Below are 24,445 nucleotides of genomic sequence, written 5' to 3'. Positions count from 1 at the left end.
CTGAAATATAATCCAAAGTAGGGGAGATCAGATGACCTTAAAGCAGGTTCTAAACGATGGAATCATTATTTGAATATAATCTACCAGGAGAAACATTCAAAGGCAAATGATGAATAAAGATATACCAGTTAGTCAAATACCTTGTTGGCATTATCATTATTTTGTTTAGCCAAAACCATTCCAATGTCTTGAACTGAGCTGGTGAACTTGAAGTTGCTTGGATGCTGACGATACAGCTTCTCACTCAGGACATCGGCGGCTTTCTTTGCCTTCTCAACGTCAAGTGAGCCGATGGGAACCCATCCGATACCTTGCAGGTCCTTTAGTTCAGCCTTATACACAGCCTAGACACAACAATACCACAATGGTCAAAATGGATGGAATAAAGACAGTTACACTGGAAAAACATGATCTAGTTAATTCATACTTACATCACTCGCTATGTCATAGACATGTCTGGCATGGACAACATCTGTGGAGTCTGGAAGACAGGTCCAGTTGTGCAGTCGAGTAACATATTTGGCATGGTTGACCTGGATCTGGTTCTTCTTGGCCAACTCAAAGGCCATCATGTCCACTGGGAGGTGGAACTTGGTCTTGGACTGGTGGAAGTCCTTCTTGTACAGAGCATCACTGGCAATCTTGGCTGAGTTAATAGCCAGCATGAGCAGAGGGTCTTCCTCGACACAGCGGGCTCCAATGTGGTGGCCAATCTGCTTACGGTAGCCAGTCTTGTACTTGTGCTACAGAAGGCAAATATGAAATGGCAGTGTTGAGGATTGTTTTTATTTTACAGATGTACATTTGATATATTGTGTAATGAAATAGTAAAGAAATGAAATCGCTTATGATGGATAGATGTTCAATGAACTTACATCACTGATAATTTCCCTGCCGTGCTTGGCTGCAATGACAGCAATGGCATCATTGCGCAAATCATAGCCCTTCTTCTTATCCTCTATCATTGCTTTCCTGTATTGGTTCTGTATGAGAAAAACAATCCATAGACATGGGTATTTAAAATCAAATCACAAATCATTTAAAGTGCATTTAACAAAATCACAACACACTTAACATGAAAAACTAAACAAAAACAATGTTGTTTTTATTGATTTATTTTTTACAAATGTTTACATTCATCAAGAAGGTTACCTTTGTGCAATCAGTTACTTACCCAACTGTAGTTGGACTTGTTTGCATTGGCCAAAACAATGTCCATCGCATCTGGCATAATGTGGTTCTTGGTCTTGTCCTTCTCCCAGGCCTCAGTGTAAGCTTGCTGCAATAATACGTTTCAAGTTCAAACTAACAGCGTGAAGTGCCTATTCATATAAATGGCTGAAATATAATCCAAAGTAGGGGAGATCAGATGACCTTAAAGCAGGTTCTAAACGATGGAATCATTATTTGAATATAATCTACCAGGAGAAACATTCAAAGGCAAATGATGAATAAAGATATACCGGTTAGTCAAATACCTTGTTGGCATTATCATTATTTTGTTTAGCCAAAACCATTCCAATGTCTTGAACTGAGCTGGTGAACTTGAAGTTGCTTGGGTGCTGACGATACAGCTTCTCACTCAGGACATCGGCGGCTTTCTTTGCCTTCTCAACGTCAAGTGAGCCGATGGGAACCCATCCGATGCCTTGCAGGCTCTTTAGTTCAGCCTTATACACAGCCTAGACACAACAATACCACAATGGTCAAAATGGATGGAATAAAGACAGTTACACTGGAAAAACATGATCTAGTTAATTCATACTTACATCACTCGCTATGTCATAGACGTGTCTGGCATGGACAACATCAGTGGAGTCTGGCAGACAGGTCCAGTTGTGCAGGTGAGTTACATATTTGGCATGGTTGACCTGGATCTGGTTCTTCTTGGCCAACTCAAAGGCCATCATGTCCAATGGGAGATGGAACTTGGTCTTGGACTGGTGGAAGTCCTTCTTGTACAGAGCATCACTGGCAATCTTGGCTGAGTTAATAGCCAGCATGAGCAGAGGGTCTTCCTCGACACAGCGGGCTCCAATGTGGTGGCCAATCTGCTTACGGTAGCCAGTCTTGTACTTGTGCTACAGAAGGCAAATATGAAATGGCAGTGTCGAGGATTGTTTTTATTTTACAGATGTACATTTGATATATTGTGTAATGAAATCGTAAAGAAACGGAATCGCTTATGATGGATAGATGTTCAATGAACTTACATCACTGATAATTTCCCTGCCGTGCTTGGCTGCGATGACAGCAATGGCATCATTGCGCAAATCATAGCCCTTCTTCTTATCCTCTATCATTGCTTTCCTGTATTGGTTCTGTATGAGAAAAACAATCCATAGACATGGGTATTTAAAATCAAATCACAAATCATTTAAAGTGCATTTAACAAAATCACAACACACTTTACATGAAAAACTAAACAAAAACAATACATTTTTATTTTATTTTTACAAATGTTTACATTCATCAAGAAGGTTACCTTTGTGCAATCAGTTACTTACCCAACTGTAGTTGGACTTGTTTGCATTGGCCAAAACAATGTCCATCGCATCTGGCATAATGTGGTTCTTGGTCTTGTCCTTCTCCCAGGCCTTAGTGTAAGCTTGCTGCAATAATGAGTTTCAAGTTCAAACTAACAGCGTGAAGTGCCTATTCATATAAATGGCTGAAATATAATCCAAAGTAGGGGAGATCAGATGACCTTAAAGCAGGTTCTAAACGATGGAATCATTATTTTAATATAATCTACCAGGAGAAACATTCAAAGGCAAATGATGAATAAAGATATACCAGTTAGTCAAATACCTTGTTGGCATTATCATTATTTTGTTTAGCCAAAACCATTCCAATGTCTTGAACTGAGCTGGTGAACTTGAAGTTGCTTGGGTGCTGACGATACAGCTTCTCACTCAGGACATCGGCGGCTTTCTTTGCCTTCTCAACATCAAGTGAGCCGATGGGAACCCATCCGATACCTTGCAGGCTCTTTAGTTCAGCCTTATACACAGCCTAGACACAATAATACCACAATGGTCAAAATGGATGGAATAAAGACAGTTACACTGGAAAAACATGATCTAGTTAATTCATACTTACATCACTCGCTATGTCATAGACATGTCTGGCATGGACAACATCTGTGGAGTCTGGCAGACAGGTCCAGTTGTGCAGTCGAGTTACATATTTGGCATGGTTGACCTGGATCTGGTTCTTCTTGGCCAACTCAAAGGCCAACATGTCCAATGGGAGATGGAACTTGGTCTTGGACTGGTGGAAGTCCTTCTTGTACAGAGCATCACTGGCAATCTTGGCTGAGTTAATAGCCAGCATGAGCAGAGGGTCTTCCTCGACACAGCGGGCTCCAATGTGGTGACCAATCTGCTTACGGTAGCCAGTCTTGTACTTGTGCTACAGAAGGCAAATATGAAATGGCAGTGTTGAGGATTGTTTTTATTTTACAGATGTACATTTGATATATTGTGTAATGAAATCGTAAAGAAACGGAATCGCTTATGATGGATAGATGTTCAATGAACTTACATCACTGATAATGTCCCTGCCGTGCTTGGCTGCGATGACAGCAATGGCATCATTGCGCAAATCATAGCCCTTCTTCTTATCCTCTACCATTGCTTTCCTGTATTGGTTCTGTATGAGAAAAACAATCCATAGACATGGGTATTTAAAATCAAATCACAAATCATTTAAAGTGCATTTAACAAAATCACAACACACTTTACATGAAAAACTAAACAAAAACAATGTTGTTTTTATTGATTTATTTTTTACAAATGTTTACATTCATCAAGAAGGTTACCTTTGTGCAATCAGTTACTTACCCAACTGTAGTTGGACTTGTTTGCATTGGCCAAAACAATGTCCATTGCATCTGGCATAATGTGGTTCTTGGTCTTGTCCTTCTCCCAGGCCTTAGTGTAAGCTTGCTGCAATAATACGTTTCAAGTTCAAACTAACAGCGTGAAGTGCCTATTCATATAAATGGCTGGATTATAATCCAAAGTAGGGGAGATCAGATTACCTTAAAGCAGGTTCTAAACGATGGAATCATTATTTGAATATAATCTACCAGGAGAAACATTCAAAGGCAAATGATGAATAAAGATATACCGGTTAGTCAAATACCTTGTTGGCATTATCATTATTTTGTTTAGCCAAAACCATTCCAATGTCTTGAACTGAGCTGGTGAACTTGAAGTTGCTTGGGTGCTGACGATACAGCTTCTCACTCAGGACATCGGCGGCTTTCTTTGCCTTCTCAACATCAAGTGAGCCGATGGGAACCCATCCGATGCCTTGCAGGCTCTTTAGTTCAGCCTTATACACAGCCTAGACACAACAATACCACAATGGTGAAAATGGATGGAATAAAGAAAGTTACACTGGAAAAACATGATCTAGTTAATTCATACTTACATCACTCGCTATGTCATAGACATGTCTGGCATGGACAACATCAGTGGAGTCTGGCAGACAGGTCCAGTTGTGCAGTCGAGTTACATATTTGGCATGGTTGACCTGGATCTGGTTCTTCTTGGCCAACTCAAAGGCCATCATGTCCAATGGGAGATGGAACTTGGTCTTGGACTGGTGGAAGTCCTTCTTGTACAGAGCATCACTGGCAATCTTGGCTGAGTTAATAGCCAGCATGAGCAGAGGGTCTTCCTCGACACAGCGGGCTCCAATGTGGTGGCCAACCTGCTTACGGTAGCCAGCCCTGTATTTGAACTAAATAAATTAAATTGAGATAGTTAGGTGTCATTCAAATGCTGAAGTTCACACACCATTTATTCAATAGACAGCTTTTCACTTACATCGCTAGCAATGGATGTGCCCTGTTTGGCTGCCAGGATTGCAATAGCATCATTGCGCAGGTCATAACCCTTCTTCTTGTCCTGTTCATTGGCAAGCTTATATAGTGACTGTACAGGAGGAATAAAAAACACGTTTGGAATGAATTAGGACAATGCAGCCTAAATGAACACTACAATGAGGTGTGGAAGGTATGACTCACAGCACTGCAGATGATCTTGTTGGCTCTGGCCAACACCACCTCCATTGAGTCTGGCATGATGTGGACAGAGGTCTTATCCTTATTCCAGGCGTCAACGTACGTTTGCTATAAGACAGATATACTTCTTGTTGTTTTGATGTATTACCATGTATTTGTATTGTATACATTATAATATATACAGTTCACATATGTGCATAGACATTCAGTAGATACAGTAGATACCTTGTTCATGATTGCATTGTTAGCATTGGCCAGAATGACGTCCATGGAGTGCATGTCCTTGGTAAACTTAAAGCTGCTGGGGTGTTGGCGGTACAGTTTCTCACTGCCAATCAGGCCAGCTGTTTTGGATCTCTCTACATCCAGAGAACCAATGGGAATCCATCCTGTGCCTTTGACGCTTGTCTCATAGTCACTTTTGTACAAATTCTGCAGTAAAAAGGCGATAACATAACCAAACTTTTCTCACAGATTCAGATGTGTCTTAACAGCTCAGAATCTGGGAATGGTTCAATAATTATGAGAGAAAAAATGTATTGTATATAAAAACATGTTTTGTTGTTCTGTTTGTTTTTATAGTATTATGAGTCAAATAGTACTTACATCACTGGCGATCGTCTGCATCTGCTTAGCCAACTCCACGTTCATGGCATCAGCAAGCACAGTGTAGTGGTGTTGGATCTTCCTGTAGCCAGCAAAGGTCTGCACTGTGGAGGCGTGCTTGGCATGTACAACACTCATCATGTCAACTGGAGAGTGGAACTTCAGCTTGGACTTGTGGTAGTCCTTCTTGTAGTTCTTGTCACTCTGCAACCTGGCCACCTCCATGTAGTGCACCAGTAAGGGGTCGTCCTGAAGAGTGCGGCAGCCCACTTGTTTTCCCCTATTCATCCGGTGACTCAGCTTGTACTTGTACTGTGTAAATAAACAACAACAGTTTATTATTCACAGGACGAATATTTAGCTTTGATGAAGATTACTTTATAGTATACAAGGTCCAATGGAAATTCTACTTCTGCTTTATCCCAACGCCTCCGATACACATGCATACATACAGAGGTTGGAGCAGATTGTAAAATGGTTTTAAAGCAGCCTTTTATTGCTGGTCTGAGTCACTCACGTCACTGGCGATTTTGGTGCCCTGCTTAGCAGCCTGAATGGCGATGGCATCAACCTTCAGGTCGTAACCCTTCTTATACATCTTCGCCAGGCCTGCTTTGTAGATTTTCTGGAACGGAGGAGAAACAATCTATTAAAATATGACCAAAAATAACATTTGCTAAATAATTCAAATTCCAAGAGATATTTCAAAGTTATATTGCAAAAGCATGATGCATTACAAAGAGGAATATTTTGAGGGTAACCTACATGTTTGAAAAAGGTAGCCTTACCTGACTCATGTTGATAGCATTTGCCTTTGCCAGGACAATTTCAGGGGCATCTGGCATCACATGGACTGTGAGCTTGTCATTGTGCCATTGTTTGGTGTATTCTTGCTGCAATGTCATTGGTACAAACACAAGTCAATTATAACATTAGGACAAATGAGAAAACATCACATTTCAAACTATGTGTTTTTAATTTCAAATATGGCGTTATGGTTTATAGTGTACCTTGTTCATGATCTTGTTGTTGTTAGTGGCCAGGACAATGTCCATAGAGTCCATCAGCTTCTTGAACTGGAATTTAGAGGGGTGTGTTCGGTACTTTTGTTCACTCTGGATGTCCCCGCCAACCTTTGCAAGTTCCACCGGCAATGAGCCAATAGGAATCCATCCTGTTCCTCTCACAGAGTTGTTCCAGTCAGACTTGTACTCAAACTGGGGAATGAACCAAACACAAATGAATGAAGTATTTGACACCCACAAGCGTGTTAACAGAAAACACTCCTAGCACTAGGCCGAAGTCACATGAACGGTACTCACGTCACTGGAACTGGCATTCATGGTGCGAGCCAACGCAAGGTTCATGGAGTCAGCGGTAAGAGTGTAGTGGTGTTGGATCTTCCTGTAGCCAGCAAAGGTCTGCACTGTGGAGGCGTGCTTAGCGTGTTCAACACTCATCATGTCAACTGGAGAGTGGAACTTCAGCTTGGACTTGTGGTAGTCCTTCTTGTAGTTCTTGTCACTCTGCAACCTGGCCACCTCCATGTAGTGCACCAGTAAGGGGTCATCCTGAAGAGTGCGGCAGCCGATTTGTTTGCCCTTTCCCTTCACATAGTCTTTCTTGTACTGGATCTGAAAGGAAGAAGTAAAATAATAATCAGACAATCCGACACTATTGGACGTAGCAACACTGTTGTGGACTACATACTGTATAGCTCTTTCTGTCCTCCTGGGCCCAGTTTTTCAAAAGTGATCTATCTGGATTTTGCCTAGCGGATAGGATTAAATGCATATAAATACAATGAATAGAACAGGAATCCCTATTCAAGTCAGAGGTATTGTTAACAAGCACTCCCCCATAAAGAAAATTATAATTAAAAACAGGTTCAGCCCCTGGTTCGACCGTGATCTGGCAGAGTTACTCCACATCAAGAACATCATTTGGCAAAAGACTTGGCACTCAAATAGTCAGGCTGACTGGCTCTCGTTCAGGCAAATTAAAAATAAGTGATCTCAGGCTTTCCAGAAGGCCGAAGTTAGTTACTTTAAGAAGCAGTTCTCTCTCTGTGGGTCTAACCCCAAGAAGTTCTGGAAAACGGTGAAAGATCAAAGATCTGGAGAATAAGACCTAGAGACGAGTATGAAAATGTATGCACTCACTACTGTAAGTCGCTATGGATAGGAGCGTCTGCTAAATTACTATAACGTAAATGTAAACCCTCCTCTTCATAGCTGCCCATGTCCGTTAATGTTGATGATGTGGTTGTTACTGACAAGGAGCGTATGGCTGAGCTCTTTAATCACCATTTCATTAAGTCAGGATTCCTATTTGACTCAGCCATGCCTCCTTGCCCATCCTCATCTCCCAGTCCTTCTACTCCTTCTAGGTGCTAAAGGAGCTCCTTAAACTTGACCCACAAAAAACATCTGGGTAAGATGGTTTAGATCCTTTCTTCTTTAAGGGGCGGCAGGGTAGCCTACTGGTTAGAGCGTTGGACTAGTAACCGAAAGGTTGCAAGTTCAAATCCCTGAGCTGACAAGGTACAAATCTGTTGTTTTGCACACTGAACAGGCAGTTAACCCACTGTTCCTAGGCCGTCATTTAAAAAAATATATATTTTACCTTTATTTAACTAGGCAAGTCAGTGAAGAACATATTCTTATTTTCAATTCCGGTCATTGAAAATAAGAATTTGTTCTTAACTGACTTGCCTAGTTAAATAAAGGTAAAACCTCTCTGGGGAGGTTCCCAGTGCCTGGAAGGCAGCCACGGTACGTCCAATATTTAAAGGGGGAGATCAAGCTGATCCTAACTGTTACACGCCAATATCTGGCCCTGTTAATAACATTTTTTGGAAAAATGTGTCAATAATCAACTGACTGGCTTTCTTGATGTCTATAGTGTTCTCTCTGGTATGAAATCTGATTTCCACTTAGGTTATGGATGTGTTACTGCAACCTTAAAGGTCCTGAAGAATGTCACCACTGCTCTTGATTCTAAGCAATGTTGTGCTGCTATTTTATTGACTTGGCCAAAGCTTTTGATACAGTAGACCATTCCATACTTGTGGGTCGGCTAAGGAGTATTGGTATCTCTGAGGGGTCTTAGGCCTGGTTTGCTAACTACCTCTCTCACTACCTCTCGCTGCAGTGTGTAAAGTTAGAACATCTGCTGTCACAGCCACTACCTGTCACCAAGGGAGTACCCCAAGGCTCCATCCTAGGCACCACGCTCTTCTCAATTTACATCAACAACATAGTTCAGGCAGTAGGAAGCTCTCTCATCCATTTATATGTAGATGATACAGTATTATACTTAGCTAGCACTTCCTCTGATTCTTTGGTAAACACTCTACAACAAAGCTTTCTTAGTGTCCAACAAACTTTCTCTGCCCTTATCCTTGTTCTGAACACCTCTAAAACAAAGGCCATGTGGTTCGGTAAGAAGAATGCTTGATGTGTGTTTTGTCCTACATTCCTATTTTTTTTATCCAAACACCGGTCACCACAAGATGCCTTTTGCCTTTTTAGGCTGTCATTGTAAATAAGACTTTGTTTTGAATTGATTTGCCTAGTTAAATAAAGGTTCAAATAATAACATTGATGATTCGTCCGTTGTATTCATTCTATTTCTATGTGTTTAATCTGATAGGTGAAATCCAGGTAGAACACTTTAGAAAAAAGGGTTTATTGTGTCCTTACATCACTGGCAATATGTCTGCCGTGCTTAGCATGGATGACAGAGATAGCATCTGGCTTCATGTCGTATCCTTTGGCAATATCTTCCACCCACTTGTGCTTGTAGTGAGACTAGAAGGAAACAAAGAAACCAGTCAAACACAGTCAAACATCGCAAAACTTGTACTTGCACATCTTTAAAATGCAAGAGAAATTGAGTCTGTGTGTGTGTGTTTGTGTGTTTGTGTGTGTGTTTTTGTGTGAGTGTATGTATGTGTGTGTGAGTGCATGTATGTGTCTGTGTGTGTGCGTGTGCTTGTGTGGTTGTGTGAGTGTGTGTGTGTACTGACCTCGCTCATGGTCTGAGCGTTGCACTTGGCCTGGATGAACTGGGGGCTGTCTGCAGGCAGGTTGTAGGTGTGCTTGAACTTCTCACCAGATGCTCTGTATGAAGCCTTCAAAGAGAGACAGAACCAGGTAATCACATTCAACATCCATATTAGGGAATAAATACTCACATTTGATCCTAATAAACGATAAACAAAGTTGTTTTTTCTTACATCATCAAGTAGCTTGGTGTTGGTCATGGCAAGGGCCATGCTCATCTGGCCAGTCAGACTGGTGAACTTCAGGGTGCTGGGGTGCACACGGTAGCCTTGCTCATCTCGGGCTGCCATGGCTGTCTTAGCCAACTCTACCTGCATAGAGCCAATAGGAACCCAGCCAGAACCCTTGTACATGTTGTTGTAGTCGGACTTGTAGGCGTTCTGTAGAGACACACAGGGAAACAGGAAATGTATCACAACAGGTATTAAGAACAGATATCAGGGTAGGTATCAGGACAGGACAGGAAGGTATCAGGACAGGTATCAGGACAGGACAGATATCAGGGCAGGTATCAGGTATTGAAATGAACTCACGTTGCTCTGGATCTCCATCATGGTGTGAGCCAGCTGAATAGGCATAGCCTCAGGGAGAAGAGTGTAGTTGTGAAGGCTCTTCCTGTAGCCAGCAAAGGTCTGTGCTGCGGAGGCGTGCTTAGCATGCACAAGACTCATCATGTCAACTGGAGAGTGATACTTCAGCTTTGACTTGTGGTAGTCTTTCTTGTAGTTCTGCTCACTCTGCATTTTAGCCACCTCCATGTAGTGCACCAGCAAGGGGTCGTCCTTAACATTGCGGAAGCCGACATGCTTGCCTCTTCCCTTCTCGTACGCCAGCTTATACTTGTACTGTACAGGAAATACAATGATGAATGTAGGTACCACGAATAACATGTCATGATTATGGTCAATTATGACCAATAAACCCAAATACAGATTTCCAATTCCTTCCAATTCTTCCACTTCCTTCCAATTCATACGTACATTGCTGGCAATATTAGTGCAGGCCCTGGCAGCGAGGATGGGGATGGCATCTGCCTTCACCTGATGTCCTTTGAGAATGTCTTGACGGTGAGCATATGTGTAATAGTTCTGTGATGAGGAAAACGAGAAATAAACACAATCCTTACAGTCATGAGCACATTTCAATTAATGCAAAATGGTCAATGAATATGTGTATATTAAGTGTATTTAAAAGCATTCAAAGTAGCAAGTTTATTAGGTACACCACCCAGGACACGAAAATCGTTCGCTCCTACAGACAGTGAGTCAGATGGCCGTGGCTTGCTAGATAAAGCAGGCAGACAGGCATTTAGTTACTGTTTGATTTAACGTTATAATGGGAAAAACGAGTGACCTAAGCGACTTTGAGCGTGGTATGATCGTTGGTGCCAGGCGCGTCAGTTCCAATATCTCAGAAACAGCCATCCTCCTGGGGTTTTCACGAACGACAGTGTCTAGGGTTAGGGCCGAGATGGCACAGAACTCGCTTCGCCACTCCTCCACTAACCTCTCCCCCTTTCAGTGTGTATTGTGTTATCAGCCGGTTCTGGCACCATGGCATCAGGGTCAGACCGAGACTCCTGCGGTGGACGACTGGTTTAGGCGCGCAGAGGAGACATAGGAGGCCGCCCGCGTCCATCTCCAGCGAGCCGCGCGTCGCCAGAAAGCCAGCGCGGACCGGCACCGCAGTGAGACCCCGGTGTTCGCACCGCTATCGACCCGTAACCTGCCCCTCCGCCTGCCCTGCCGGAAGCTGGGTCCGTGGTTTGTGGTTTTAAAGTCCTGAGGAGGGTGAACAAGGTATGTTACAGATTACAGCTTCCCTCTGATTATCGTATTAACCCCTCGTTCCATGTGTCTCTCCTCAGGCCGGTGGTGGCTGGTCCGCTCCAGGAATCTGAGGTGCGGGAGGTTCCTCCGCCCCCTTTGGACATCGAAGGGCCCCCGGCCTACATCGTTCATTCCATCCTGGATTCGAGGCTTCTGTACCTCATGGAGTGGAAGGGGTACGGGCCGGAGGAGAGGTGCTGGGTTCCGGTTGCAGATGTTTTGGATCCTGAACTGCTGCGGGAGTTTCCCCGTCGCCGGCTGGATCGCCCTGCGCCTTGTCCTCCGGGTCGTCCTCGAGGCTGGTGTCGGCTGGAACCGCGCGTCAAGGGGGGGGGGGGGGGGGGGGGGGGGGTACAGCCACGACTTTCTCCGAAGTCGGCTCCTCTCCTTGTTCGGGCGGTGTTCGGCGGTCAATGTCACCAGCTTTCTAGCCATCGCCGCTCCATTTTTCCTATTTCCGTTTGTCTTGTCTCGTTTCCATACACACCTGGTTTTCATTTCCCCAATCAATCTACTTGTATTTAACCCTCTGTTTCCCATCATGTTTTGTGTGCAATTGTTTCATGTTATTGTGGTGTTTTATTATGCGCTTTACTTTTGTTATGTTCAGTGTTTTGAGAACATTTGATTTATGTAGTGCTCTCGTTTTTGGAACTAAAATAAAAGTGCGTGTGTTTACATCACTCTACTCTCCTGCACCTGACTTCGCCTCTAATACACCCGTTGACAATTAGAGCAAGCTGGTTGGCCGTAGGCATTTCCATATTACAGCATATTAATGAGTACTAGGTATGTTATGTCATCTGCATTACTAGAGGCCTAAACAAAGGCTTCCCAACTGGCCGTGATTACAGGGCAAAACAGATCAATTGGACATGGGTAAATATTCAACCATTAAAAGGTTTAAGACCCCCTACCACCGTGATCTGTTCCCTATATACATTTAATGGTTAGGGAATTACTACCACATGTAACTTAAATTGTTACAGCACTCTCACTAACGGGTACAAAAAAATAAAGCCTCTTACAAAACACGCCTCAAAATATGAGTGAGAAACAACAATACCTTGCACCCAATAGAGTTCCAAAGGTTTCTGGCACTCCAGAAATGTCAGATGGTACTGTATTGTGAATTACAGTAAATTACTGGCAGCAATTGGCCAGTAAGTTACTGTCGAGTTTCAGGACAAGGTTTGCAGAAGTCCTAAAATACAGTATATTACCGTATTCTGTGGAGGTACAGCATTCTCACTCACAGATGCAACAAATATAGGCTCTTGCATGGGACGCTTTAAAATATGTTCATTAACAGAGACTCTTTCCCCGCCCACGACATTTTCCCACAATGCACCATATTTAATACTGTAAAACACATTTACAGTATTTTACTGTGCATTTTATGGTAATCTACTGTATTCAGTTTAAATAGTAAGTTACTGATAGAATTACAAAAATGGCTAACAGTTCTGTGATCATTCATCATATAACCAACTATATAGTAATACAGGCACATGGCATGGATAATTAATATATATGGGTATTGAATGTGTATAATAGCATAGTTGTATAATAATATGGACAGTGATCAACATTTAACCAACCTTGCTGATGTTGACAGCATTGTGTTTGGCTTGCATAAACTCTGGTGCATCTGCAGGGAGATTGTAAGTATGCAGGAACTTCTCTCCACTGGCTTTATATTCTTGCTGCAAAAAAATAATATCATAACACCATATATTCAATCAGCAGTTTTGTTCAGATCAGTTCAATTCAATTTGGTGCAACACAAAAAAGACATTTAAAAAAAACACATTAAATAGACAAATTCAATTCAATGGACAACTAGATATCTGATTGGTGGCCTTTCTAGTAAGTAAGTACTACTCACAACATTCATGATCTTTTGGTTATGCTTGCACAGCTCCATATTCATGCCGTCCATCTTGCTGGTGAATTTAAAGTTTTCAGGGTGCTGCCTGTACTTGTGCTCATCCAGAACAGCCCCGGCCTGCTTGGCTAGCTCCACAGGAATGGATCCGATGGGGATCCAGCCAGTTCCCTTCACAGAGTTCTCCCAATCCGCTTTGTAGTTCACCTGCATCCGGCAAGGGGAAGAAACCATGTGAGAAATGCTGCAAATTGCCACGACTGTAAAAACCAAAGATGCAGCATTACAACTTACAAGTTGAAGTTTTTTTCAAATCAGGCTAGTAGAAAATGTGCCCAACTAGCCCACCAGGCAAGTGAAATGTTGTATTTTCAAATACAGCATGGCACAGATTAGTAGTAGAATATCACCTGGGCTAGTAGAATATCACCTGGGCTAGTAGAATATCACCTGGGCTAGTAGAATGTCACCTGGGCTAGTAGAATATCACCTGGGCTAGTAGAATATCACCTGGGCTAGTAGAATGTCACCTGGGCTAGTAGAATATCACCTGGGCTAGTAGAATATCACCTGGGCTAGTAGAATGCCACCGGGGCTAGTAGAATGTCACTGGGGCTAGTAGAATGTCACAGGGGCTAGTAGAATGCCACCGGGGATAGTAGAATATAACCGGGGCTAGTAGAATGTCACTGGGGATAGTAGAATGTCACCTGGGCTAGTAGAATGTCACCTTGGCTAGTAGAATATCACCTGGGCTAGTAGAATATCACCTGGGCTAGTAGAATATCACCTGAGCTAGTAGAATGTGGGCTAGTAAAATGCCACCGGGGCTAGTAGAATGTCACTGGGGCTAGTAGAATGTCACAGGGGCTAGTAGAATGCCACCGGGGATAGTAGAATATAACCGGGGCTAGTAGAATGTCACTGGGGATAGTAGAATGTCACCGGGGCTAGCAGAATGTAACCGGGGCTAGTAGAATGTCACCGGGGCTAGTAGAATGAACCTGGGGCTAGTAGAATATAACCTGTGCTGGTAGAAAATCACAGTCTACTAGCCCTTCAGGCCAGTGCGGGAAATCCCTTTGTTCTTTCCCTGTGTAGGAGTCAAACTACTTACATCACTGGCATTGGTGTTCATGGTGCGAGCCAGCTCAAGGTTCATGGCCCCAGGCAGAAGACTGTAGTGGTGCTGGATCTTCCTGTAGCCAGCAAAGGTCTGCACTGTGGAGGCGTGCTTGGCATGTACAACACTCATCATGTCAACTGGAGAGTGGAACTTCAGCTTGGACTTGTGGTAGTCCTTCTTGTAGTTCTTGTCACTCTGCAACCTGGCCACCTCCATGTAGTGCACCAGTAAGGGGTCATCCTGAAGAGTGCGGCAGCCGATTTGTTTGCCCTTTCCCTTCACATAGTCTTTCTTGTACTGGATCTGAAAGGAAGAAGTAAAATAATAATCAGATGTGACACTATTCAACGTAGCCTATATGTGGACTACATACTGTATAGCCCCCACCCAGTACCCTACCCTGAACTTAAAAGAGTGTGACCACCTGGTTACTCTACCATGCACCGTAGAGGCTGCTGCCCTATGTACATAGTCACGGAACACTGGCCACTTTAATAATGGAACGCTGGTCACAGTTGAAATCATATTTACATACTGTTTTACCCACTTCATATGTACAGTATATAATTTCTTGAAATGTTCCAGATTGACTGATCTTCATGTCTTAAAGTATTGATGGACTGTCGCTTCTCTTTGCTTATTTGAGCTGCTCTTGCCATAATATGAACTTGGTATTTTACCAAATTGGGCTAATTTCTGTATATACCACCCCTACTGTACCTTGTCACAACATAAGTGATTGTCCTAAATGCATTAAGAAGGAAAGAAATTCCCCAAATTAACTTTGAACAAGGCACCACTGTTAATTTAAATTCCAGGTGACTACCTCATGAAGCTGGTTGAGAGAATGCCAAGAGTGTGCAAAGCTTTCATCAAGGCAAAGGGTGGCTAATTTGAAGAAATTCAAATATAAAATATATTTTGATTTGTTTAACACTTTTTGGTTACTACATGATTCCATATGTGTTATTTCATAGTTCTACATTGTAGAAAATAGTAAAATAAAGAAAAACCCTTGAATGAGTAGGTGTGTCCAAACTGTTGACTAGTACTGTATATATATATATATATATAATTATACTTCGGACATTGCTCATCCTAATATTTCTATATTTTTTTATTCTATTATTTTACTTTTAAAATGTGTGTGTATTGTTCTGTATTGTTAGATATTACTGCGCTGTTGGAGCTAGGAACACAAACATTTCGCTAAATATCTGCTAAATATGTGTATGCGACCAAACAAATTAAATTTGATTTGATGTTGTCCTGGCAATTTATTGTGTACTTACATCACTGGCAATGTGTCTGCCGTGCTTAGCATGGATGACAGAGATAGCATCAGGCCTCATGTCGTAGCCCTTTGCAATGGTTTCCTCCCAGCTCTGCTTGTAGTAGTTCTGAAATAAACCAATACGGTAAATGAATACACTATTTCCATGAGACACTAATATAACACAGTAAATGCATGTAGCGTACACCCAAGAAGGCACAGCATCATTGAGAGGAAAGATGTCTAAACACTGTAGAGTAGTGGGCAGGCGACGATAACACGATAATACATTTGATAATTTATTAAATTAAATATGAATATAAGGCAACTCCACCAAGGGCTCTGGTCTTGGTCAACAGTACCTTGCTGATGTTGTAGGCGTTGCATTTGGCCTGAAGGAACTGGGGGTCATTATGGGGCAGCGAGTACTTCTGGTGGATCTCCTCAAGACCCTTCTTGTAGTGAAGCTGCAAGGGAAGAAGAATACTCATTAAAATTAGTAGCTACACAAACCCTAAAATAGGTTTTCCATCCACAGAAATGAATTACTGATATAAAAACTAAGTTGAATACAGCACGCAACCTTCATGAATTACCCAGTTTACTCGACACAGAAGCTCAGTTGAAATAGCTTTTTCATCCAGCACTGAGATGAATCTGTGTTTGGGAATGAAGACAGATCACAATGTCCATACTATCATGCAATAAAACTCACATCACTCCTCATTATCTGGTTGACCTGGGCCTGCATCATGACGGGGTGATCAGCGATGGAGGTGAAGGGGACAGTGTCTGGGTGCTGACGGTACTTTCTCTGAAGTGGAGGATCAAGGGTACAAATATTATGTCGAAGCAGATTAAACCAATTTTCATGTGTTTTTAAATTGTCAAGGCGAGAAAAGACTTCACACAATTAAAAATATATTACCACTAATGCTGTTTCTATTGTGAGAGCTCTGGTGAGTACGGCTTCCTTTGTATTTACTGCATTATGACAACTAGACCGGTATATTAAACTAGATCATGTAGTGGTAGCTACCTCATTGAGGATATCTCCAGCTTTCTTGGCCTTCTCCACTTCCATGGAGCCGAAGGCGACCCAACCAGAGCCCTTGGTGGAGTTGTTGTAGTCTGAATGGTATTCATTCTGTAGTGAAGGAAGGAGTCATAAAGTAGTGTGAGAATAACTTTCATTATATTTACACTGTGTATAATGCTGCAATGCTATTATAACCTTTTCCCCAGATGTTTACTAGGATAAAACCAAACCAATCAATTAATGAACACATTAATAAACAAATCAATTAATCTAATAGACCAATCAACCAATCAATTTGATCAATCCATCAGATCAATCTTACGTCACTCTGGATGATGTTGGCCTTCTTGGCCAGGTCCAGCGACATGGCGTCATGAGGAAGGAGGTAGCGGTTGTGGATGGTTCTATAGCCGGCCATGCTGGCGATACCCTGGGACTTCTTGGCCAGGGTGTTCGACATCATGTCCAGCGTGGTGATATACTTGGTTTTTGTCTTCTCATAGTTCTTCTTGTACTCGCGCTGTGGAGAGAGTTTGAGAGAATTATAAGGTGAGGCACGACATTCTCTCCATGGCAAAAAAGTGTTTACTTAATATAAAGGTGAGATGAGTCACAGTGAGCCCTAATAGCCCTTTCACACTGACAGACACAGACCTCATCTTTCTTTTATACCAAAACTCAGTGGAATTTACTTTATTAGGTTTATTTGACAGGGACAATGTACTTTAACTAACATTTTGGAAATGTTCCAGATTATGATAGACAGCTCATTTGTAGTCTAATCTGTAGTCCTTGGGAAGGAAAATGACTTACATCACTCTGGATTTTGGCCACGTGCATGGAGTGTAGCATCTTGGGGTCGTCATGGATGCTGAGGGCTCCCACCATCTTTCCCTTGTTCTTCTCAAATTCCTTCTTGTATTTGACCTGAGGGCAAAGAGCATGTCAAGGCCATTACTACACAGGATACAAAAGGAAACAGTCAGCATTGATCAGTATGAACAATAACATTGCATGTATGTGTAGATGTTACTTTCAGTGCATGCCTACTCACATCACTCGCTATGTTTGTGTGGGCACGGGCTGCAAGGATCGAGATAGCATCACCCTTGACCTCGAACTGCTTGGCTTTCACGTTCTCCCACTCATGCCTATAACAACTCTGCACAGAGGGAATAAATACATTTAGGATATTAGTATCATACAATTAAAGATCAGGAGGGTTTATCCAAGGAGGGTCAACAATAACCGAATGTAATGACTGTGAAATTATGTCAATACAAGCACAGAATTTTCTAATCATCTTATAACAAATTCAATTAAAAACATTATCTACAGTATCATCAACAGAACATTATCTGCAGTATCATCAACAGAACATTATCACAAAAATACATTTTTCTACATAATCACCAACAGAACATGACCTACATTATCATCAACAGAATTGCACTTACATCACTAAGGTTATATGCATTGGCTCTGGACTGGAGGAAGAAGGGGTAGTCTGGGGGCAGGGCACACTTAAACTTATCCAACTCATACGCTGCGTGATAGTTGAGCTGGAAAACAGAGGAAGAACCACATGAAAACACATGAAAATACAGCACAGTCAGGTAAAATGTGCATAGAGCTGAGTAGAGCTATAGGGACTCCTTGTGAACAAGATGAGTACTACCGGGGTTGTTTCACACCACTAGAGGGCAGTGCTGCCTGTCTGTGAGGAGTAGGAAGCCAAGAGTTGTCTCAACTGTCAGCCCCCCCTCCTCTCATGAGACTAGGGGTTATTTTCATCAGACTGAATGCATGTTGCTATTAATACTACAGAGAGAGAGATAGGGCTCTCTGGTTTCCATGGCGTTTGCAGGAAGACAGCTGGGTTATGTGGGGCTCCAGAGTGGCGCAGTGGTCTAAGGCACAGCATCTCAGTTTTTTATTTATTTTTAATTTCACCTTTATTTAACCAGGTAGGCCAGTTGAGAACAAGTTCTCATTTACAACTGCGACTTGGCAATGCTGGAGGTGTCACTACAGACACCTTGTTTCGAATCCAGGCTGTATCACAACTGGACGTGATTGGGAGTCCCATAGAGCGGAGCACAATTGATCCAGCGTTGTCCGGGTTAGGGTTTGGCCGGGGTAGGCCGTCATTGTAAATAAGAATGTGTTCTTAACTGACTTGCCCAGTTAAATAAAGGTTAAATAAACAAACACAAAAAGTGCTGTGTAGATGAATGAGCACATTTTCAAGCAACAGCTATCAAGAACCTTTAGTGTCATGGCAACAACTCAACCGACATCTCTTTTCCAGCATTTGTTCATAAACTCTAACAAAATGATGTCACATATTTTTAACAGGTTGTCCCACTGAGGTCAAAATACCTATTTTCTAAGCTAGACAGACAGATGTAATTGTAATTCTATAGCGTAACTAGTTAATATTGAACGTAATAATCGTCTGGTCTGTAGTAAAAGTTGAATACATACGTCACTCAGCTGTTTGGCGTTGATGGCAGCTTGCACTTGAACAGGCGAGTCTGTCACTTGCGTAAACTTCACCGTACCCGGATGTTGCCGGTACACTTTCTGCAAAATGAAACAACGCACATGAAAGATGTCATTCATAAACTGGATGGTTCGAGCCCTGAATGCTGATTAACTGACAGCCATGGTATATCAGACCGTATACCACATGTATGACAAAACGGTTCATTTTACTGCTCTAAATATGTTGGTAAGTAGTTTATCATAGCAATAAAGCACCTCAGGTGTTTGTGGTATATGACCAATATATCACTGCTAAGGGCTGTATCCAGGAACTCTGTGTTGCATTGTGCATAAGAACAGCCCTTGGCCATGGTATATTGGCCATATACCTCACCCCCTCGTGCATTATTGCTTAAATATATCATATCAATACCAAGAACAAAATGAAGACAATGTTAACCAAAATCAAATAATTCTGTCAATCTAATGTTCAATGGAAAGGTCTTGTCCATGCTCATCATACTGCAACTGACTGGTTCTAGTTTCCACCATTTCCTTACATCTTTACACTGGGCAACTTTCTTATGAGCTTCATATTCTGGTGACATGGTTTGAGGATAGAAACATCTTGTCTTGATGTCCTCATAATCAGCTTTGTAGTTTTGCTGAAAAGACAAAAGAAAAGACTGTTACTTTCTAATCATTCAGAGTGAACTGACCTGTGGTACAGTAAAAATACAATGCATGGATCCCAAATGACACCCTATTCCCTTAACAGAGGAGAAAACAAGACAAAACCAATGTTTTACTCTTATCCATATAATAGAGGAGAAAACAAGACAAAACCAATGTTTTACTCTTAACCATATAATAGAGGAGAAAACAAGACAAAACCAATGTTTTACTCTTAACCATATAATAGAGGAGAAAACAAGACAAAACCAATGTTTTACTCTTAACCATATAATAGAGGAGAAAACAAGACAAAACCAATGTTTTACTCTTATCCATATAATAGAGGAGAAAACAAGACAAAACCAATGTTTTACTCTTATCCATATAATAGAGGAGAAAACAAGACAAAACCAATGTTTTACTCTTAACCATATAATAGAGGAGAAAACAAGACAAAACCAATGTTTTACTCTTAACCATATAATAGAGGAGAAAACAAGACAAAACCAATGTTTTACTCTTAACCATATAATAGAGGAGAAAACAAGACAAAACCACTACTTACTTCGCTCTTGATCTCCTCCATTTTCTTGCAGTGCTGTGTGTAGATATCCTCATAGCTGCCAATATAGTGGCCCTTCACCTCGTTCTCATACTTGTCTTTATAATGTGCCTGTGAGGGGGGACGGAAGAAGTACACATGAATCCATGTAAGATCCATTTGCCTCAAACAATACAGTTGAAGTCGGACATTTACATACACCTTAGCCAAATACATTTAAACTCAGTTTTCACAATTCCTGACATTTATTCTTAGTAAACATTCCCTGTCTTAGGTCAGTTAGGATTACCACTTTATTTTAAGAATGTGAAATGTCAGAATAAGAGTAGAGAGAATGATTTATTTCAGCTTGTATTTCTTTCATCACATTCCCAGGGGGTCAGAAGTTTACATACACTCAATTAGTATTTGGTAGCATTGCCTTTAAATTGTTTAACTTGGGTCAAACATTTCGGGTAGCCTTCCACAAGCTTCCCACAATAAGTTGGGTGAATTTTGGAACATTCCTCCTGACAGAGCTGGTGTAACTGAGTCAGGTTTGTAGGCCTTTCTCGCACACGCTTTTTCAGTTCTGCCCACAAATTTTCTATGGGAAAGAGGTCGGGGCTTTGTGATGGCCACTCCAATACCTTGACCCTGTTGTCCTTAAGCCATTTTGCCACAACTTTGGAATTATGCTTTGGGTCATTGTCCATTTGGAAGACCCATTTGTGACCAAGCTTTAACTTCCTGACTGACGTCTTGAGATGTTGCTTCAATATATCCACATAATTTTCCTCCCTCATGATGCCATCTATTTTGTGAAGTGCACCAGTCCCTCCTGCAGCAAAGCACCCCCACAACATGATGCTTTCACCCCCGTGCTTCACGGTTGGGATGGTATTCTTCGGCTTGAAAGCCTCCCCCTTTTTCCTCCAAACAGACGATGGTCATTATGGCCAATCAGTTCTATTTTTGTTTCATCAGACCAGAGGACATTTCTCCAAAAAGTACGATCTTTGTCCCCATGTGCAGTTGCAAACCATAGTCTGGCTTTTTTATTGCGGTTTTGGAGCAGTGGCTTCTTCCTTACTGAGCGGCCTTTCAGGTTATGTCGATATAGGACAGTTTTACTGTGGATATAGATACTTCTGTACCTATTTCCTCCAGCATCTTCACAAGGTCCTTTGCTGTTGTTCTGGGATTGATTTGCACTTTTCGCACCAAAGTACGTTCATCTCAAGGAGACAGAACGCGTCTCCTTCCTGAGCAGTATGACAGCTGCGTGGTCCCATGGTGTTTATACTTGCGTACTATTGTTTGTACAGATGAACGTGGTACATTCAGGTGTTTGAGAATTTCTCCCATGGATGAACCAGACTTGTGGAGGTCTACAATCTTTTTCTGCGGTCTTTTGGCTGATTTCTTTTGATTTTACTGTGATGTCAAGCAGAGGCACTGAGTTTGAAGGTAGGCCTTGAAATACATCCACAGGTACACCTCCAAATGACTCAAATGATGTCAATTAGCCTATCAGAAGCTTCTAAAGCCATGACATAATTTTCTGGAATTTTCCAAGCTGTGATAAAGGCACAGTCAACTTAGTGTATGTAAACTTCTGACCCACTGGAATTGTGATACAGTGAATTATAAGTGAAATAATTTGTCTGTAAACAATTGTTGGAAAAATGACTTGTGTCATGCACAAAGTAGATGTCCTAACCGACTTGCCAAAACTACAGTTTGTTAACAAGAAATGTGTGGAGTGGTTGAAAAACAAGTTTTAATGACTCCAACCTAAGTGTATGTAAACTTCCGACTTCAACTGTACAATGAATAAAGGAAATCCACTTTGAAAGTTCAGTTAAGCTTGTTGCTGCCATTCTTACGGTACAATGATTTGTTGAACACTCACGTCACTGAACTGTTGTACAACAGAGTCCATCTTGAACTTGGGCGTGTCACAGTAGTTGATACTTGACCCCCTCGATTTCTCATAGCTGGCCTTGTAGACTTTCTGCAAAGGTAGTGATCAGAGGAGAAATGTTGAACAGAAAATAATGACACTAAAACTAGAGTTATATATCTCAAATACAAATCAAAGTTTTTTGGCTTTCAATCGATGAACTTCTTCAAAAGGATCTTATATCCAAATATAAGGTTCTGTGAATAGCTACAGTAATTCTTAATACAAATTGATAGTGAGTGACTAGTAACTAAGTAGACTCATTAAAGTAGTGCTTGGGGTCATGTTACAACTCCAGTCGGTTAACTATAGTATACAGGCATCCACGTTGTCAGAATTATCCCCAGTAATATGATGATTAAGTTAATGGGGGTTCCCCATTACTCACCGTTACCACTTAACTAGTGGGAATCTGCTGTTAAAACCGTTACCCTGTCTAACAAACTGCCAACTGTCTAGCTAAAAGTGTACTAATAAACACTATACAAGCTAATTTAAAACACGAGTAGCGACTGCTGAGAACGGAGATGAAAGATAACTGTTGTAATCAGCTAGAACATGGGATGGGATACTGAATGGTTTTCTGTAACTAATGACTGCCTCTCATAGAAGAGACGTGATTGTTTAGCTTCCTGTAACTTCTGTCTATTTCAGTATGACACCTGTTTGGACCAATGGTTCAGTCTCCCCGACTTAGACACTTACGTCACTCAAGATGGTGCCAGCGTATCTCAGCTGCCTGAGCAGAGGGTTGTCTGTGGCTGGGAGAACGTTGTAGTCAGCTACCGATTTGCTGTTCTCGTAATCCTTCTTGTATTTGATCTGAGGAGAGAAAAACGGGCACAAGTCAATACATGATGTGTTAATTTTACTGTGATAAAGCGATTCATGGAAAGGTTAATACGATTACTCATCACCATAGCAGATTTTGGATTGACATGTCAGCATGCGTTGGTATGTGAATGAAGCCACGGTGTGAAGAGTGTTTACATTTGATTGATAAGTGCTAAGAAACAGTGACTCCTTCAGGAAAGCTAGAGTTTTGTTACTAGCTACGGCATAGCCTAAATGTCTTTCAACTACTGTCTGACAAGACAACTATTTGTAATTTATCTGAGTACGGAACATGTGTGGACACATCCTGATGTCTGCGTGACCAAAGAGTCATGGTTTTGACTGACGCTCTGATCAGACAAGGTCACAGGTCAACCCAGTGTGTCTATCTGCCTGCAGCCGCATCAGATGGATCTATAAAAATAGACCCTGCTTCCTTTCTCTGAGAGAAGCAGTAGGTGGCTGTTTGGTTGGTTGATTAGCTAGTTGGTTTGATGTGTGTGTGTGTGTGTGTGTGTACGTGAGTGTGTTTTTGTGTGTGTGTCGTGTGTGTGTTCTCCTTTATGTCCCTCTGAGGGCTTATAGACTCACCGAGCTAGCAGCGTGACCAGCCTTCTTGTGCTGTTTGTATTCTGGCGTCTCGGTTTGCATAAAATTGATTTGGTCTTTTATGTCCTCATACGCAGCCGTGTACATTTTCTGAATTGAAAAAAGACAAATGGATTAAATATAGATATTAAATGTGTTATGATTTGATGAACACAATGTTATGTCACTATGCCAATAACTAATCATATGCTACACGATAGTGGGCTCTTACATTGCTAAGGTTGTCCATAGCTACCCTGGCAACGGCCACCTCAATGTAGGGCGTCTCACACCAGTGGCCCTTGACGTTCTTGTTGTAGTCCTCATGGTACTTGAGCTGCAAGATAAAGGCAAGGAAAAGTCAGACATTGGGGTAATTTAGAATAATAAGAACTGAAGCTTTGCCTCAATAACTACAGTAAGAAGAACTAAAGCTTTGCCTCAATAACTACAGTAAGAAGAACTAAAGCTTTACCTCAATAACTACAGTA

General features: G+C 41.7%; 1 protein-coding gene across 31 annotated transcripts in view; it reads right to left on the bottom strand.

Annotated features, from left to right (window-relative positions):
- The window catches only part of LOC139380850 (nebulin-like), a 95,611-nt gene that overhangs the window by 56,620 nt on the left and 14,546 nt on the right, over positions 1-24,445 (bottom strand). For all 31 annotated transcript variants that reach the window (XR_011628474.1, XM_071123952.1, XM_071123951.1 and 28 more), the window contains 45 exons: positions 24,187-24,291; positions 23,958-24,065; positions 23,238-23,354; positions 22,482-22,583; positions 20,591-20,698; positions 19,911-20,015; positions 19,351-19,449; positions 18,321-18,425; positions 17,918-18,025; positions 17,677-17,790; positions 17,186-17,383; positions 16,864-16,971; positions 16,540-16,638; positions 16,187-16,291; positions 15,844-15,951; positions 14,543-14,854; positions 13,426-13,632; positions 13,139-13,243; positions 10,689-10,796; positions 10,242-10,553; positions 9,882-10,088; positions 9,672-9,776; positions 9,346-9,453; positions 6,964-7,275; positions 6,652-6,858; positions 6,430-6,534; positions 6,159-6,266; positions 5,642-5,953; positions 5,261-5,467; positions 5,039-5,143; positions 4,839-4,946; positions 4,441-4,752; positions 4,150-4,353; positions 3,846-3,950; positions 3,547-3,654; positions 3,103-3,414; positions 2,812-3,015; positions 2,508-2,612; positions 2,214-2,321; positions 1,770-2,081; positions 1,479-1,682; positions 1,175-1,279; positions 876-983; positions 432-743; positions 141-344 (listed from right to left, as the gene is read on the bottom strand). Coding sequence is in view for 30 of the 31 variants with exons in the window: in XM_071123952.1 (XP_070980053.1) it covers positions 141-344; positions 432-743; positions 876-983; positions 1,175-1,279; positions 1,479-1,682; positions 1,770-2,081; positions 2,214-2,321; positions 2,508-2,612; positions 2,812-3,015; positions 3,103-3,414; positions 3,547-3,654; positions 3,846-3,950; positions 4,150-4,353; positions 4,441-4,752; positions 4,839-4,946; positions 5,039-5,143; positions 5,261-5,467; positions 5,642-5,953; positions 6,159-6,266; positions 6,430-6,534; positions 6,652-6,858; positions 6,964-7,275; positions 9,346-9,453; positions 9,672-9,776; positions 9,882-10,088; positions 10,242-10,553; positions 10,689-10,796; positions 13,139-13,243; positions 13,426-13,632; positions 14,543-14,854; positions 15,844-15,951; positions 16,187-16,291; positions 16,540-16,638; positions 16,864-16,971; positions 17,186-17,383; positions 17,677-17,790; positions 17,918-18,025; positions 18,321-18,425; positions 19,351-19,449; positions 19,911-20,015; positions 20,591-20,698; positions 22,482-22,583; positions 23,238-23,354; positions 23,958-24,065; positions 24,187-24,291 (7,320 nt within the window). In the remaining variant the exon portion in view is untranslated. The remainder of the gene's footprint in view (positions 1-140; positions 345-431; positions 744-875; positions 984-1,174; positions 1,280-1,478; positions 1,683-1,769; positions 2,082-2,213; positions 2,322-2,507; positions 2,613-2,811; positions 3,016-3,102; positions 3,415-3,546; positions 3,655-3,845; positions 3,951-4,149; positions 4,354-4,440; positions 4,753-4,838; positions 4,947-5,038; positions 5,144-5,260; positions 5,468-5,641; positions 5,954-6,158; positions 6,267-6,429; positions 6,535-6,651; positions 6,859-6,963; positions 7,276-9,345; positions 9,454-9,671; positions 9,777-9,881; positions 10,089-10,241; positions 10,554-10,688; positions 10,797-13,138; positions 13,244-13,425; positions 13,633-14,542; positions 14,855-15,843; positions 15,952-16,186; positions 16,292-16,539; positions 16,639-16,863; positions 16,972-17,185; positions 17,384-17,676; positions 17,791-17,917; positions 18,026-18,320; positions 18,426-19,350; positions 19,450-19,910; positions 20,016-20,590; positions 20,699-22,481; positions 22,584-23,237; positions 23,355-23,957; positions 24,066-24,186; positions 24,292-24,445) is intronic.

The sequence above is a fragment of the Oncorhynchus clarkii genome, chromosome 22, assembly GCF_045791955.1.
Source record: "Oncorhynchus clarkii lewisi isolate Uvic-CL-2024 chromosome 22, UVic_Ocla_1.0, whole genome shotgun sequence".
NCBI classification, from domain to species: Eukaryota; Metazoa; Chordata; class Actinopteri; order Salmoniformes; family Salmonidae; genus Oncorhynchus; species Oncorhynchus clarkii.
The sequence above is the reverse complement of the archived record's forward strand: the minus strand, read 5'-3'. Positions and strand labels throughout refer to the sequence as shown.